The following is a 12,897-nucleotide window of genomic DNA, read 5'->3' as shown; positions in this document are numbered from 1 at the left end:
CTTGCGGTCTGTGCTGCCTGCCCAGCTGTTGGCATCTGCAGGGTTAAGAGAAGGAGGTACAGGGAGATGGTTTATTTCCCCCCAAGTGACTGGAGTCCAAGTTCTGCAGTGTAGCACGTGGGACAGGAGGGGAAAGGCAGATGCAGAAGCATTAATTTCACTTAGAATTATGACACACTGGGGGAAGCAGAGCAAAGTTGCCTTTTATGGTTCCCAGCAAATCCCAGCCATGGCTGCTGAGAACATCCCCCTGTGCTCTCTGCAAGCTCCTCTGGGCTGTTCCCTGTTGAGAAAACAGGAGGAAAAACAAAACCCAAGCAAACCCAGCCCCTTCTGTCAGCAGCTCCCTTGGAGGATTCCGCAGCTGGAAACCCGCCCTGCCAGACTGCGGGAGCTCTCGGTCCCTCAGCAGACATGAACGTGAAAACTGTGCTGATCCTCCTCGTCCTGGCTTTAGCCACGATATTTGCTTTAGTCTGTGTGTTGCTGACCAGAGGGAGGGCCCCCAGCACCTGCCAGCACCAGCCCCCGGAGCAGGATGGTGCCGATGATGGGCAGAGCCTGGTCTTTGCCGACCTGACGCCCGAAGAGCTGGTGCAGGTGGTGCGGTACCTGCAGGGGAACCTCGGGGTGCCGCTGGTCGACGCCTCGCGTGCGAAACCCTCGGACAACTGCATCGCCTCCGTGGACCTGCAGGTCCCTGCCAAGGCAGAGGTGCTGCGGTTCCTGGATGGCGGGGGGGCCCGACCCCCGCGGGAGGCGCTGGCTGTGCTCTACTTTGGGAACCAGCCGGAGCCCAACGTCACCGAGTACGTGGTGGGTCCGCTGCCGACACCGGCGTATCACTGGGACGTCACGGTGCAGAAGTACGGGGGGAAGGTGCCGTATCACCGCAGACCCGTTACTGGCAGGGAGTACATGGATATCAATGCCCTCATCCAGCGGGAGCTGAGAAAGGCACTGCGCTTCCTCGCCGTGTGCTGCGACTCCGATGGGACTGACCTGGCCATCCTCACAACGGCACCGCGGGGCTTCAAGTCTGGTGACCGTGCGACCTGGTTTGTCCTCTTCCACAGCTTGGCTGGCACTGGCTACTACCTCTCGCCGGTGGGGCTGGAGGTGCTGGTGGAGCACAGGGACCTCCACGTCTCCCGCTGGCAGCTGCGCCAAGTCTTCTACAACGGCCAGTACTTTGCCAGCATGGGGCACCTGGAGGCTGCGTTCCTGGACAACTCGCTGGAGGTTGTCAGGATCGAGAACCTTCAGGCTGAAGCAGGGCTGGGTTCAATGAGACCCCGGCGCCTACCCGGGCCCCCGGCTCCGCTGCAGTACGAGCCCCAGGGTCCCCGCTACCACGTCAGGGACAACCGCGTCACCTTCCAGGGCTGGAGCATCGCCTTCGGCATGAACCTCTACTCTGGCCCGCGTCTCTTTGACATCAGGTACCACGGGGAGAGGATTGTCTATGAGCTGAGTCTCCAGGAAGCCTTAGCCCTGTATGGCTCCAACTGCCCTGGGGGCATGTCGACCCGCTACCTGGATGGGAGCTTTGGCATCGGCAGGTTTGCCTACGAGCTCGTCCGGGGGCTGGACTGCCCCTACACAGCGACCTACGTGGACCGGCACTACCTGGTGGAGTCAGACACCCCCAAAACCAACCAAAACTCACTCTGCATTTTTGAGCACGATGCTGCCCTCCCTCTGCGGCGCCACTTCTCTGACTCGCAGTCCTTCTACTACGGCGGGCTGCGGAAAAACACGCTGGTCATCCGTGCCATCTCCACTCTCATCAACTACGACTACATCTGGGACTTCATGTTCCACAGCAGTGGGGCCGTGGAGGTCCGGGTGCACGCCACTGGCTACATCAGCTCCTCCTTCTTCCACGGCCAAGGCACCGACTACGGCAACAGAGTCGGGCCCCACACGCTGGGGACGATGCACCTCCACCACGTCCACTACAAGGTGGACCTGGATGTCGACGGTAGGTCTGGGTGCTTTTGTGTGTGGCTGCAGTTCACTGCGGGCTGTGGCTCTGCCCAGGGCATGGAGCTTGAGAGGGTTTTCCCTTCTGCTTCACAGGGCAGCTGAACTCCGTGGAGACCCAGGACATGGGGTACAAGCTCATGGCAGAACCCTGGAGCATGCAGAACACCATTGAGCGGCTGTACCTCCGCAGGAAAAGGCTGGAGAGGGAAGACGAGGCAGCGTTCCCACTCAGCGCTCCCATGCCTCGCTACATCTCCTTTGCCAGCCCCAATCCCAACAAGTGGGGGCATCTGCGCAGCTACCGGATCCAGATCTCCAGCTTCGCCGGGGAGCACCTGCCCACCAGCAGCTCCATGGAGAGGTCCATCAGCTGGGGCAGGTGGGTACCAGGGCTGGGGTGCACGCGACCCCTCCCCCTTCTCCTCCCACCCCACCACCACATCCCCGGCTGCTCCAGCCTCCCGGCAGAGGTGGGGGCTGCCTACCCCCGGCAAGCCTGTGCTAGGCTGCAGGGAAGGGTTAAACAGCAAACACGTATTTTTTGGCTCTGAAAAATCCCTTGAAAAGTTGCGCGATGACATCTGTTCTTAGTAGTTCACAGGCAGGAATCTGGCCCCAGATAAGATGAATTTACAGCAATCACATGTGTTTTTCTCTGTGAGGGCAACCAGGCTGTAGGATGAACTCCCCAGAGAAGCACTGGCATCCCCAGGTCTTGACAATCTTCACGTGAGGACAGAATGTCTTTTGGAAAATGCTTGGGATAAACACAGAAGTGGCTCACTGATGCGGTGAAGTTAAACAGCTCATGTTCGGAGGGGCTGTAGCAGTTGAAAGTGGCCGTGGCCGAAGCGAGCGCATCAGGCACCGTCTGTGCCTGGATGCATTCGTGTTTCCTGGCTGTGCTGGAGCAGCTGTGGGCAGTGAGCCATCGCCCACGAGCCCGAAGGTGCCAGGGCTGCCACCTGTCACTGCCACGCTGGTCCCAGCCAGCCCTTTTCCTCCCTGACCAACTCCCCCGGCACGTGCCAGGGCTGCATCCAGCGCTGGTGCATCCCCGGGCGGTGATGCTGTGGCCGCCCTGCCCGGTGCCAGCACGGACGAGCTCCTCTGCTCCCTGTGCTGGCAGGTACCAGCTGGCCGTCACCCGGCGGAAGGAGGAGGAGCCCACCAGCACCAGCATCTACAACCAGAATGACCCCTGGACGCCCACCGTCGCCTTCGCCGACTTCATCAACAACGAGACCATCACCAACGAGGTGGGCTGGGGTCCCCGGGGTGGAGGGCAGCTGAGCACCGTGGGCATTGCCCTGGCTCCTGCCCCAGCCAGAGGCTTCACCTGTCCCATGGTCAAACTGGGGCTTGATGGGGCACCTGGATCCTCTCCTGCCCAGGACCTGGTCGCTTGGATCTCCGTGGGGTTCCTGCACGTCCCCCATGCTGAAGACGTCCCCAACACAGTGACCATTGGCAACGGCGTCGGCTTCTTCCTGCGGCCCTACAACTACTTCAGCGAGGACCCCTCAGTGAACTCGCCTGACAGCGTCTACTTCAGCAGCGATCAGGACACTGGGGTGTGTGGGGCCAACCCCCTCGCCTGCCTGCCCCCCACTGCCGCCTGCACCCCCCACCTGCCCCCGTTCCGCTACGGGGGCTTCCTCAACCTCAGCCTGGCAGTGCCGGCCGGCGGGCTCTGACGGGGATGGGGACAGGGCTGCCGCTGCCCCCATCCCCGGCGGTGCGGGTGGTCCGTGTCCAGCCATCAGGTGGTCCCTGGAGGGGCTCTGCCGCCACACCGGGACCTGCCCTCCTGTGCCTGGGATGCGGCATGCTCAGGGTCAGGTTTTTGGAGGAGCTCAGCTCTTGTTCCAGCACTGCAGTACTGCTGAAGGCAGCCTCGTCTCTGAAACCCCCTGAAGAACAGCCCCAAGGAGGGATTTTTGGAGACTCCATCCAGGATGCCACCCAAAGTGCGGTGGGGTGCCCACTGCCACTCTCCTCCTCTGGCACCGGGGCTCCCGCCACCTCCCCAAGGTAGGTGGCTACGCACAGGGTGCCGGTGTTGGCCAGGGCTGGGCACCACACAAAGCCACAGCTCCCCTCGGAGCCATGGTCCCCACCAAGGTTTTGCCCAGGCTGGCAGGAGCAGGCGGCTGGTGGGAGCCAGCAGCTCCAGGATGCCCAAACCATCCACCCCAGCCCCGCAGCCACTGCAGCTCTGGGGCTGCTGGGGTCCTGGCGGCGCTGAGCTCCGGCTGCTGTGGTGGTGCCAAGCTCTGGGAAGAGCGACAGGGAAAATGTGCTGGGCAGCACCGGGACCCCGCAGGAGGAGCTCACTGCAGGACCACGGGATGGGCACTCCCTGGGCTGAGCTACGCCACATCCACCTTCCCCAATAAACACGCACTTGGGTGCTTCTCCTGACCAAACCGCCGTGTAGCTGGTGGGTGCTGCTGTGGCTGCTGGCCGGAGCCCCGGCGCTGTCGGCACTGCGGGCACTGGTGCCCTGTAACGGGCAGTCCTGGCTCAGCTCCGCAGCACTCGTGGGCACCCAAGGGTGCACGGCTGTGCAAGCCTGCACCGGCTCTGCTCTCGGACCCCAGGCGCTGGCGGGAGGCTCCTGCCGGGGAATATGGGACAAACAAGGGAGTTAATGTGTAACGGCTGTACCGAGCTGCATGAATCCGTTCTGGCCTTGGCTGCTGCCCAGCACACTCAGCCCCCGCCGGCGTGGGGACCCTTGCTCCTGCACCCCCAGCTGTGTGCACAGCCCCGGGCTGTGGGATCCTGCAGCCTCCGGAGCCCGTCCCTGCTGCACCAGACTGGGCTGGAGACGCTGAGGGGCTTGGTGAGGGAAGCGCTGATCCACATGGCTGCAGCTGCCAAGTGCTGGCCAAAGTGTCCCTGCGGGCATGGTGGGCATCCAGCCCCTCTGACCCGTTACTGTGGGAGCTGGGTCTGCCCAGAGCCACGCCGGGATGGGCTTAGGAAGCCCTGGCAGCAGCAGTGTGTCCCCCTGGGAGCCAGCTCAGCTCGCTGTGGCACAGGGATGGCATGCTGGGCAGCTCGGGGGCATGGCTCAGTGTGAGGCTGCGGTGGTCCTCGGGTGCCCTGGGGTGACAGCGGGGGCCCCAGAGGCACCTCACAGGGCTCGGGGGGAGCGGGCGGGATGCTCCCTGCGAGGGGAAGGTCGCAGCCCACAGGCTCCCTGCCTGCTGCTCTGTGCCCATGTGTTGCGAGCGCTGCCTGGACTCTGCCCGCGTGCTGACGCAGGCGAGACTGGACGCACTCCTGTGCTGGCAGCAGCCCAGCTCACTGGGAACTTTCTGGATGAAACCCTGGCACCGCATGCAGCACGTTATGTTACAGCACCCACGTGCGCCGCACCTCCCATAGCTGCATCTGGCACCTTGGGAATCGCGGGGACGCTGTGTCCCCGAGCCAGCCGCTGCAGGCACACAGCTCCTGGGTGCCAGCTCGTTGTGCCACCCCAGTACAGAATTAAGGCACCCCCACCCTGGCCCTGTTCCTCCCCTGGGAAAGTCACCCCAGCCAGTTCAGGATGCATGTCCCTGGCCAGCGGTGCTGCCAGCACGCCTGCCTGGCACAGGGGAGCAGCCAGAGCCTGGCACGGCATTCCCAGAGCTGGCAGCCAAATGGGCCAGGATGCAAAACCGTGCGATGCCCAGGTCAGCACCCTCCCCCACCCTGACCTGCCCTGGCTCTGCGCAGCAGCTGTGGGGCCAGGGCTTTACCCGAAGCCCAGGGCACGGAGCCGGTGCTGGGAAAGCTCTGCCATGGGCGCCGGCAGCTCCGGCACAGGCCAGCCCTGCGGCACGTGCGGCCGGGCCACCGCGGCGTGGGATGCTGGGCTCCATCGCAGCGCGTCGTGCACGTTCCCATGCAGCAGCCCCCACCGTGCCAGGAGGGAGGAGGTGGCAGCTCCCGTCCCATTTCCTCGCCTCTCCCCCTGCGGCCCCAGTTTTCCTGCGGTGACTCTTTCCAAGGGGACTGGAGCATGCTAATCCCCATCCCCCAACACCTTTTGCCCTCGTTTTCTGCTGTAAAAATCTCTCAGGGAGAACTTAATGCTGACTGTTTCAAAATATTTTTGACACGGAAGCCAAGTCTGTTGCATTCCTTCATGCCGGCCAAAGCTACTCTCGGTTGAGGACCCTGGAATGATTTGTTGGGGGATTTGTTTTGCAAGAGTAATCCATTTCTGTGCAAACATCTGCTTTGTTGAGGATTTTTTTTTGTAGGTTGGGAGCTCAGTCCGGGGGTGGGACACTGGGTCCATCTCCCCTGGGGTCAGTAAGGCCAGGCTGGGAGGGCTGGGGAGGATCAGCCTGGGGCAGGGACACGGCAGCCAGGACTGATCCTGCAGCCGGGGCTGATCCTGCAGCTGGGGCTGATCCTGCAGCCGGGGCTGATCCTGCAGCTGGGGCTGATCCTGCAGCTGGGACTGATCCTGCAGCTGGAGCTGATCCTGCAGCTGGGACTGATCCTGCAGCGCATCCAGCGCCTCTCTCCAGGGGCCTGACTTTCCTCCACGTGCAGTTCCAGTTCACTGACAGCAGCTGGGTCGTTGCCGCTCGGCAGGACCAGTGTGAGCCCCCCGTGCTGCCCCCCACCCTCTGCAGCCCTGAGCACCCCGGCACTCCCCTGGCCCCACTCCCCGGCACAGCGAGGCTGCTCCGTCCACGCTCCATCCCTGGATCAGGCCAGCCTGGACCAAGGGTGCTGAGTGTAGGGGCAGGTTTTGGCCGTGCCCACGTTTCCCTTTGCCCGGGAGCATCAGCTCTGGTGTGAAGCGGGACGAGGACAGCAGGAGGGATCCCGGGTGCCGCCGCCTGCCGGGAAGCTCCTTGGGGACACGGCCATGGCCGGCAGAGCATGGACATTGCTGGTCCATGACCGAAGGTCTGCCCTGGCAGCCCCCGCCAGGGGCACAGCGCTGCTCATCCATCCTCCTTCAGAGCACCCCCGTTTGCACACATGATCCTGATTCCTCAGCCTGGTGCCTGTACCCCGGGGAGGAAGGATCGAAGCATCGCAATGTTTTTGCGTGTTAGACCCCGTGGCTCCCCATCGCAGGGCAAGAGGGCAGGGGGCTGCCTGCTGCAGCGCTGGATGTGAGCTCTGCCTGCTCAGCGCCATGGTGCACTCACAGGGTAGCGGTTCAAGGATCTTGACCTGAACTTTCTCGAGGAGGAGGGAGATAAGTGATGCATTTTCACTGGCTGCTAATCATTAACGCCTTGTTGCCTGTTCCCCCACCAACGGGCAGCTGCCCGTTTTGCTGTGGCAGGCAGTGGCTGGGCACCCCGTGCCGCTGCCATGGGGTTGCGTGTCCGTGCACCAGCAGGATGCACAGCCAGGGCTGGGGAAGGTGATTTCTCTTGCCAGGCTGACCCTGTGTCCTCAGGCTCCTGGGAACAACTCCCCACGTTACTCATTCCCTGCTACCATCCCAGGAGGACCAGGACGGTAAAGCCGTGGTGCCAGCACTGCTGCCAGCGACAGCACAGCGTGGCCGGGGGGAAAGGCTGCCTGCAGGGATCCGGCACTATGGGACCAGTAGTGTGTTTGGCCAAGTCCCCACAGCCAGGGTTTGATGGGGCAGTTCTGTGCAGGAAGGAGTTAATGTGGGGGAGCTGTGCTGGGAGGAATGCCTTCCCTGGCTGGGGACCTTATTTACAAAGGTCCTTTAACCCCACACCAGACATCAGAAAAACATCTCTGGCAGCCAGGAGCTCCCCGGAGCCTCACTCTCTGAGGCTGCGGGGAGCTCCAGAAGTGACTTGGAAATTTTCCAGTTATGCAGAGTCCTGGTTAAATCAGCCTGGCAAACGTCATGGCAGCTAGGTGCTTTCACCGGCTGGAGGTTTCAGCTGAGGTTGGGGCGGTGGGCAGGCACCCTCCACTCCACACACCACCCAGTCTATGTTCCTGCGCATCCCTGCGATGCTGCGGTGGTGCCTGGGGTGATGGCAGAGGGATGGGAGAAGCGTCACCATCACCGCTCCGGGCCACGGCAGCGCGGTGCTGTTCGCCTCCCTGGTAACGGAGCAAACGCTGGTTCTGCAGGAGCAGCCGAACTGTTGTACCGGGCAGGATCGGGCTGCAGGATCCCCCCACGTGTGGACACGGTGCAGGGAAGGGTTAAGGCGCTGGTGCCCGAGCACCCCACGCTCAGCTCCCCCCTCAAAGCCTGTTTTTCCCTTTTACGTAAGTTGTTCCAAACATGTTTGTAACAACCCCCGGGTGATGCACCTTTGGCAAAAGTGGTTTGGGGTCCAAAGATCAGCGCTGGGACAAGCGACCTGCCCGCGGCAAACAAGACCCTGCAGAGTATAAAACCCTGGCAGCGCAGAGGCGCGCGGGACAGCCCGAGCGGCACCGAGGGGCCGCGGCCACCGAGGAGGATGGAGACCACCATGAACCACCTGCACGACACGGGCATCCAGGCAACGCGCTGGCTGCAGGAGCGCTTCCAGGGCTCCCAGGACTGGTTCCTCTTCATCTCCTTCGCCGCTGACCTCAGGAATGCTTTCTTCGTCCTCTTCCCTATCTGGTTCCACCTCAGCGAGCTGGTGGGCATCAGGCTGATCTGGGTGGCCGTGATCGGTGACTGGCTCAATCTCGTCTTCAAGTGGTGAGTGGCCCTGTGCCACGGCTCCCTCCGGGCGTGTTGGCACAGCTGGACTAACGCGGACCAGATGTGCGCTTTCAGCCTTGACACTGCTGTAAGACAAAGAGCAGAGTCTGGCCCCCAGCTTGGCGGTGGCACTGGTTGCGCCTTCCCGAGCCGTGTTTCCAAGAAACCAGGCAGGAGGATAGAGCCTCCTGCAAACAGACCCCTTCGCCGTCAGCTGGGGCTGCAGTTCTGTTTGGGGGCTGCATAGAGCCCCTTGCCATGGGGGGCGGATGGGGGCAGGGCATGGAGGCAGCCTGGCACGGCTCTGATATGTGGCATCAGGACTTGGAGCTCCTCCAGGTAGTTTCCTGAGTGTTTCCCATGGGTAAGCCAAGATGCGGATATCTCCATCCTTTCCACGGCTGGTAACGCTGGTATCGCTGATGCAAAGGGAGCCATGGTGGGGAGCGTGCAAGGGACCCAGCCACTGCTCTGGGCATGGGACAGCTTCGTCGGCAGCGCCAGTACCGCGGCGCTGATCCACCCTGGCAGGGTTCGGTGTTAGCAGGCAGCTGTGGGTGCCGCCCCCACGGGCAGTGGGCTGTGGCACAGCGCGGTGCCATCCCTGCAGCTGCATTTCAGCATCCCAGGGGCTGGGGGCTGAGTGTGCCCCCCCTGCACAGGCTGTGTCCCACGTCCCTGTGGCAGCACCCAGCAGTGTGGGGCGGGGGGAGGGTGCTGGCTCTGTGCCTGCCCCGCAGCTCAAATCCCTTGGGATGCCCATGCTGCCTGCACGTGTGACAGGGACCGGTGGCCTCTGCCTCTGTTGCCACCACGACACAGTTGCTCTTGGCCTGAAAAAGAGCGAGCGGACACTGCTCCTCTTTCCCAGTGTGCTGACTTGCCCCCAGCAAGTTCTTACTCTTCCCCTCCAGGGGCCGGGGATGGGGACACAGACCCACAGCGTCAGCTGTCAGGACCGAGTGACCAGCTGGATGCTGTGCCTGTTGGGATGCCCTGGACCGCTCATGGGTCCTTTGCCTCTCCCACCTCCCAGGCCAGAGCTGAAACCACAGCTGTGCCCACCTGCTCTGGTGCCCAGGACCCCTACAGCTCCCTTTCTCCTTTCTTTTCAGGATCCTCTTTGGGGAGAGACCGTACTGGTGGGTCCACGAGACCGACTATTACAGCAACACCTCTGCCCCAGAGATCCAGCAGTTCCCACTCACCTGCGAGACCGGCCCCGGTAGGGACCCCAGCCCTGGCGTTTGCCCAGGGGGACCTGCACGTGCAGCTCCCCACTCCGGGTCTGTCCCCACAGGGAGGGGGGGTGCGCTGGCACGGCCACAGCCGCGGCGTTGGGCCCCACCATGCTCCTGGGGCCGCCGGCCGTGCCTGCAGACCTTGACCCTCGGCACAGACGTGGCGGTTCAGCACAAGCCCCTGCCGGTGCTCAGCCACTGCCTTGGCCCGTGCCGGGGCTGTGCTCTGTGCTCTGACCCCGAACGCGAGCAGCTGCTCCATGGGGAAGTGGAGCGACTTTGCCTGTACTTTGCCCGTGGCTCTCCGTGGGAGCCAGGGAAGGGCTGCAGGCATCCCCGGCGCGCTCAGCGTCAGCCGTCAGGCACGGTCGGTGCCCTCTGCCCAGCCTCGCCTGGCAGACAGGCCACGGAGCCGGAACGATGCTCCCACAGTGCCCCTGCCATGCTGTGCCCTGCTCCAGCCTTGCCTGCGCTGGGGACGGGTGCTGGGTGCCATGCCAGCTGGTGCTGCAGCCCCTGGTGTTGGGGCTGCTGCCTGGGAGCCCTCGGATGCAGCCTGCTCTGCAACGGGGTCTCACCTGGGGCTCTCTTCTGGCCCAGGGAGCCCCTCTGGCCACGCCATGGGCGCAGCAGGCGTGTACTATGTCATGGTGACAGCCCTCCTCTCCACTGCCATGGGGAAGAAGCAGTCGAGGACACTCAAATACTGGTAAGCCGTGCGCCATCCTGGGCAGAGGCTGCTCCAGAGCCAATGGGCGCGCAGCCGAGCCCGGCGAGGCACAAGGCTGTGGACAGAGAGCTGGGATGGGTCCCCCTGGGTGGGCTGTGCGTGAGGGTGGGCTCGGCAGGTGGCCAGGCACTGCTGGGGGTACATGACGGTGGTACCCCAGACAACATGAGCCAGCTCTGGCACTGATGTGGCCGCCTGCCCCTCGCAGGGTGCTGTGGACGGTGCTTTGGACGGGGTTCTGGGCAGTTCAGGTCTGTGTCTGCCTGTCCCGGGTCTTCATTGCTGCCCACTTCCCCCATCAGGTCATCGCGGGGGTCATCTCAGGTGAGTATATTGGACCCCTGTCCCCTTCCCCACGGCAGTGCTGGACCGCAACACCAGCAGCACTGGATGCCCGCCAGAGCACGGCTTTGTCCCTGCCCTGGTTGAGACACGAGTCCCAGGGGGACGGGCAGGGTGCGGGGGGCTGCTGCTGGGCTCTGAGGGGCACAGGCAGGGCAGGCTTGGGGTGTGAAAGGGTCGTCACCAGGCGAGGGAGCCAGCCAAGGGGCGCAGCGGTGGCCGTCGGGGCAGTCAGCACCATGTGGAAGCACCTGGGTAGCCCCTGGCACATGCTCCCCACCAAAGTGCCCAGGGCTGCGGGACCCGCTCAGCTCCACCGCCCCGTGGCAGGCGATGGCTCGCTGTTCAGCGCCGCCTCCTCTCCCCCTTCTTTACTGGCAGGGATGGCCGTGGCCAAGACCTTCCAGCACATCCGCTACATCTACCACGCCAGCCTCCGCCAGTACCTGGGCATCACCTTCTTCCTCTTCAGCTTCGCCCTGGGCTTCTACCTGCTGCTGCGGGTGCTCGGCGTGGACCTGCTCTGGACTCTGGAGAAGGCGCAGAGGTGGTGCACCCACCCCGAGTGGGTCCACATCGACACCACCCCCTTTGCCAGCCTCCTCCGTAACCTGGGCATCCTCTTTGGGCTGGGGCTGGCCCTCAACTCCCACATGTACCTGGAGAGCTGCCGGGGGAAGCAGGGCCAGCAGCTGCCCTTCCGCCTGGGCTGCATTGCCGCCTCCCTCCTGGTCCTACACTTCTTCGATGCCTTCAAGCCACCCTCCCACATGCAGCTGCTCTTCTACATCCTCTCCTTCTGCAAGAGCGCAGCCGTGCCACTGGCCACCGTCGGCCTCATCCCCTACTGCATCTCGCAGCTCCTGGCCGTGCAGCACAAGAAGGGTGTCTAGGGGTGTCCCCGCAGGTAACGGCATGCCCAGGCAGGTGGCCGCCCCGGCTCCAGGCTTGGGGGCACCCAACAGACCATGGGTGCACCCCAGCCACCCCACTAGACCTGCACGGGGTGACTCCACACCAGGAGCGGACCACGAAGGCTGGGCTGGCGGCGCTGCCGGCTGGCTCCTGCAGCACGGACCCACAATGCCAGTCGTGCCGTAGGCTCGGGCGGTCTGTGGCCAGCTGATGGCACGGTGAGCCCCACACTCCCAGGGCTCTCCTGCTGCCCTTCCCATGCCCACGGGTGGGGGTCATCAGCCCGGGACCCAGCAGCAGCAGCAGGAAGACCCTGTGCTCCCCTGCAGCTGATGGGGACGTGTCACCTCCACACTGCAGGGCTGGGGACGGCTCCACCGGGAGCAGGGTGCTCACCCATGGGTGCTCAGGGTCTGCTGGTAAGGCAGCTGTTACAGGAACAAGCAGACACCGTGATCTGGAGATAAAGTGCCGGCTTGCGGGAGCCCCCCCAGCCCCGAGGTGTCGGGGATTCACTGCTGCGTGAGCAGCATGGGGTACACGTATGCATGTGTGTGTATACAGAAATAATGTGTATCCATACACACACATACATACGGGTGTCTGTAAACAGGGGGATTTTATTAAAGCTGAAGGTGTGTTTAGCTGGTGAGTTCAGAGATGTTGGTGGCCGGTGAGGCAGGATGGGGGATCGGCTCCCCGGCACAGGGGCTGCTGCTGGCGTTGGAGGAAGGACGTCTCTCCTGGTGCCCTGCTCCTACCATCACCTGCCAGGCTCAGCCAAACCGCCGGGAAAGGCAGCGCCAGGCTCCCTGCTCCTTGTTGCCTTTCACCCTTGGGTGCAAACGCAGCCAGCACAGCGGGGTGGGGACAAGCTGCTTTTTGCACCATTCATCCAGGGTCTCTGGGTGCACCCTGTGCCAGGAGACACACTCCTGTCACCTCAGATACTTTCTCCCGGCCAGACTGCCCGTGTGCATGCACGGCATCTCCCCCAAAACACCAGTTCCTGCAGCATT

The 12,897-nt window shown here is 63.5% G+C and overlaps 2 protein-coding genes across 2 annotated transcripts; both read left to right on the top strand.

Moving 5' to 3' along the window:
- The first annotated feature begins 219 nt into the window (after positions 1–219).
- Positions 220–4,418, top strand: LOC130160241 (membrane primary amine oxidase-like). Its single transcript, XM_056362581.1, has 4 exons — positions 220–1,984; positions 2,083–2,368; positions 3,119–3,248; positions 3,384–4,418. The coding sequence occupies exons 1-4, from the start codon at positions 415–417 to the stop codon at positions 3,684–3,686; spliced, it is 2,289 nt and encodes a 762-aa protein (XP_056218556.1). The 5' UTR covers positions 220–414; the 3' UTR covers positions 3,687–4,418.
- Positions 4,419–8,354: 3,936 nt separating this feature from the next.
- On the top strand, positions 8,355–12,522 carry G6PC1 (glucose-6-phosphatase catalytic subunit 1). The gene is made up of 5 exons (XM_056362612.1): positions 8,355–8,647; positions 9,766–9,875; positions 10,492–10,600; positions 10,830–10,945; positions 11,345–12,522. Exons 1-5 carry the CDS (start codon positions 8,418–8,420, stop codon positions 11,854–11,856), a joined length of 1,077 nt encoding a protein of 358 aa, XP_056218587.1. The 5' UTR covers positions 8,355–8,417; the 3' UTR covers positions 11,857–12,522.
- Positions 12,523–12,897: the final 375 nt, after the last annotated feature.

The sequence above is a fragment of the Falco biarmicus genome, chromosome 17 (assembly GCF_023638135.1).
Source record: "Falco biarmicus isolate bFalBia1 chromosome 17, bFalBia1.pri, whole genome shotgun sequence".
Classification (NCBI taxonomy): domain Eukaryota; kingdom Metazoa; phylum Chordata; class Aves; order Falconiformes; family Falconidae; genus Falco; species Falco biarmicus.
This window is presented reverse-complemented; position numbering and strand designations above follow the sequence as displayed.

Bases quoted from the DNA above. Each gene is read 5' to 3' on its own strand.
- G6PC1 (XM_056362612.1), top strand. From the start codon at position 8,418: ATGGAGACCACCATGAACCACCTGCACGACACGGGCATCCAGGCAACG. The intron at 9,876-10,491 runs GTAGGGACCCCA...CTTCTGGCCCAG, and splicing joins CACCTGCGAGACCGGCCCCG to GGAGCCCCTCTGGCCACGCC. The intron at 10,946-11,344 runs GTGAGTATATTG...CTTTACTGGCAG, and splicing joins CATCGCGGGGGTCATCTCAG to GGATGGCCGTGGCCAAGACC.
- LOC130160241 (XM_056362581.1), top strand. From the start codon at position 415: ATGAACGTGAAAACTGTGCTGATCCTCCTCGTCCTGGCTTTAGCCACG. The intron at 2,369-3,118 runs GTGGGTACCAGG...CTGTGCTGGCAG, and splicing joins AGGTCCATCAGCTGGGGCAG to GTACCAGCTGGCCGTCACCC. The intron at 3,249-3,383 runs GTGGGCTGGGGT...TCTCCTGCCCAG, and splicing joins ACGAGACCATCACCAACGAG to GACCTGGTCGCTTGGATCTC.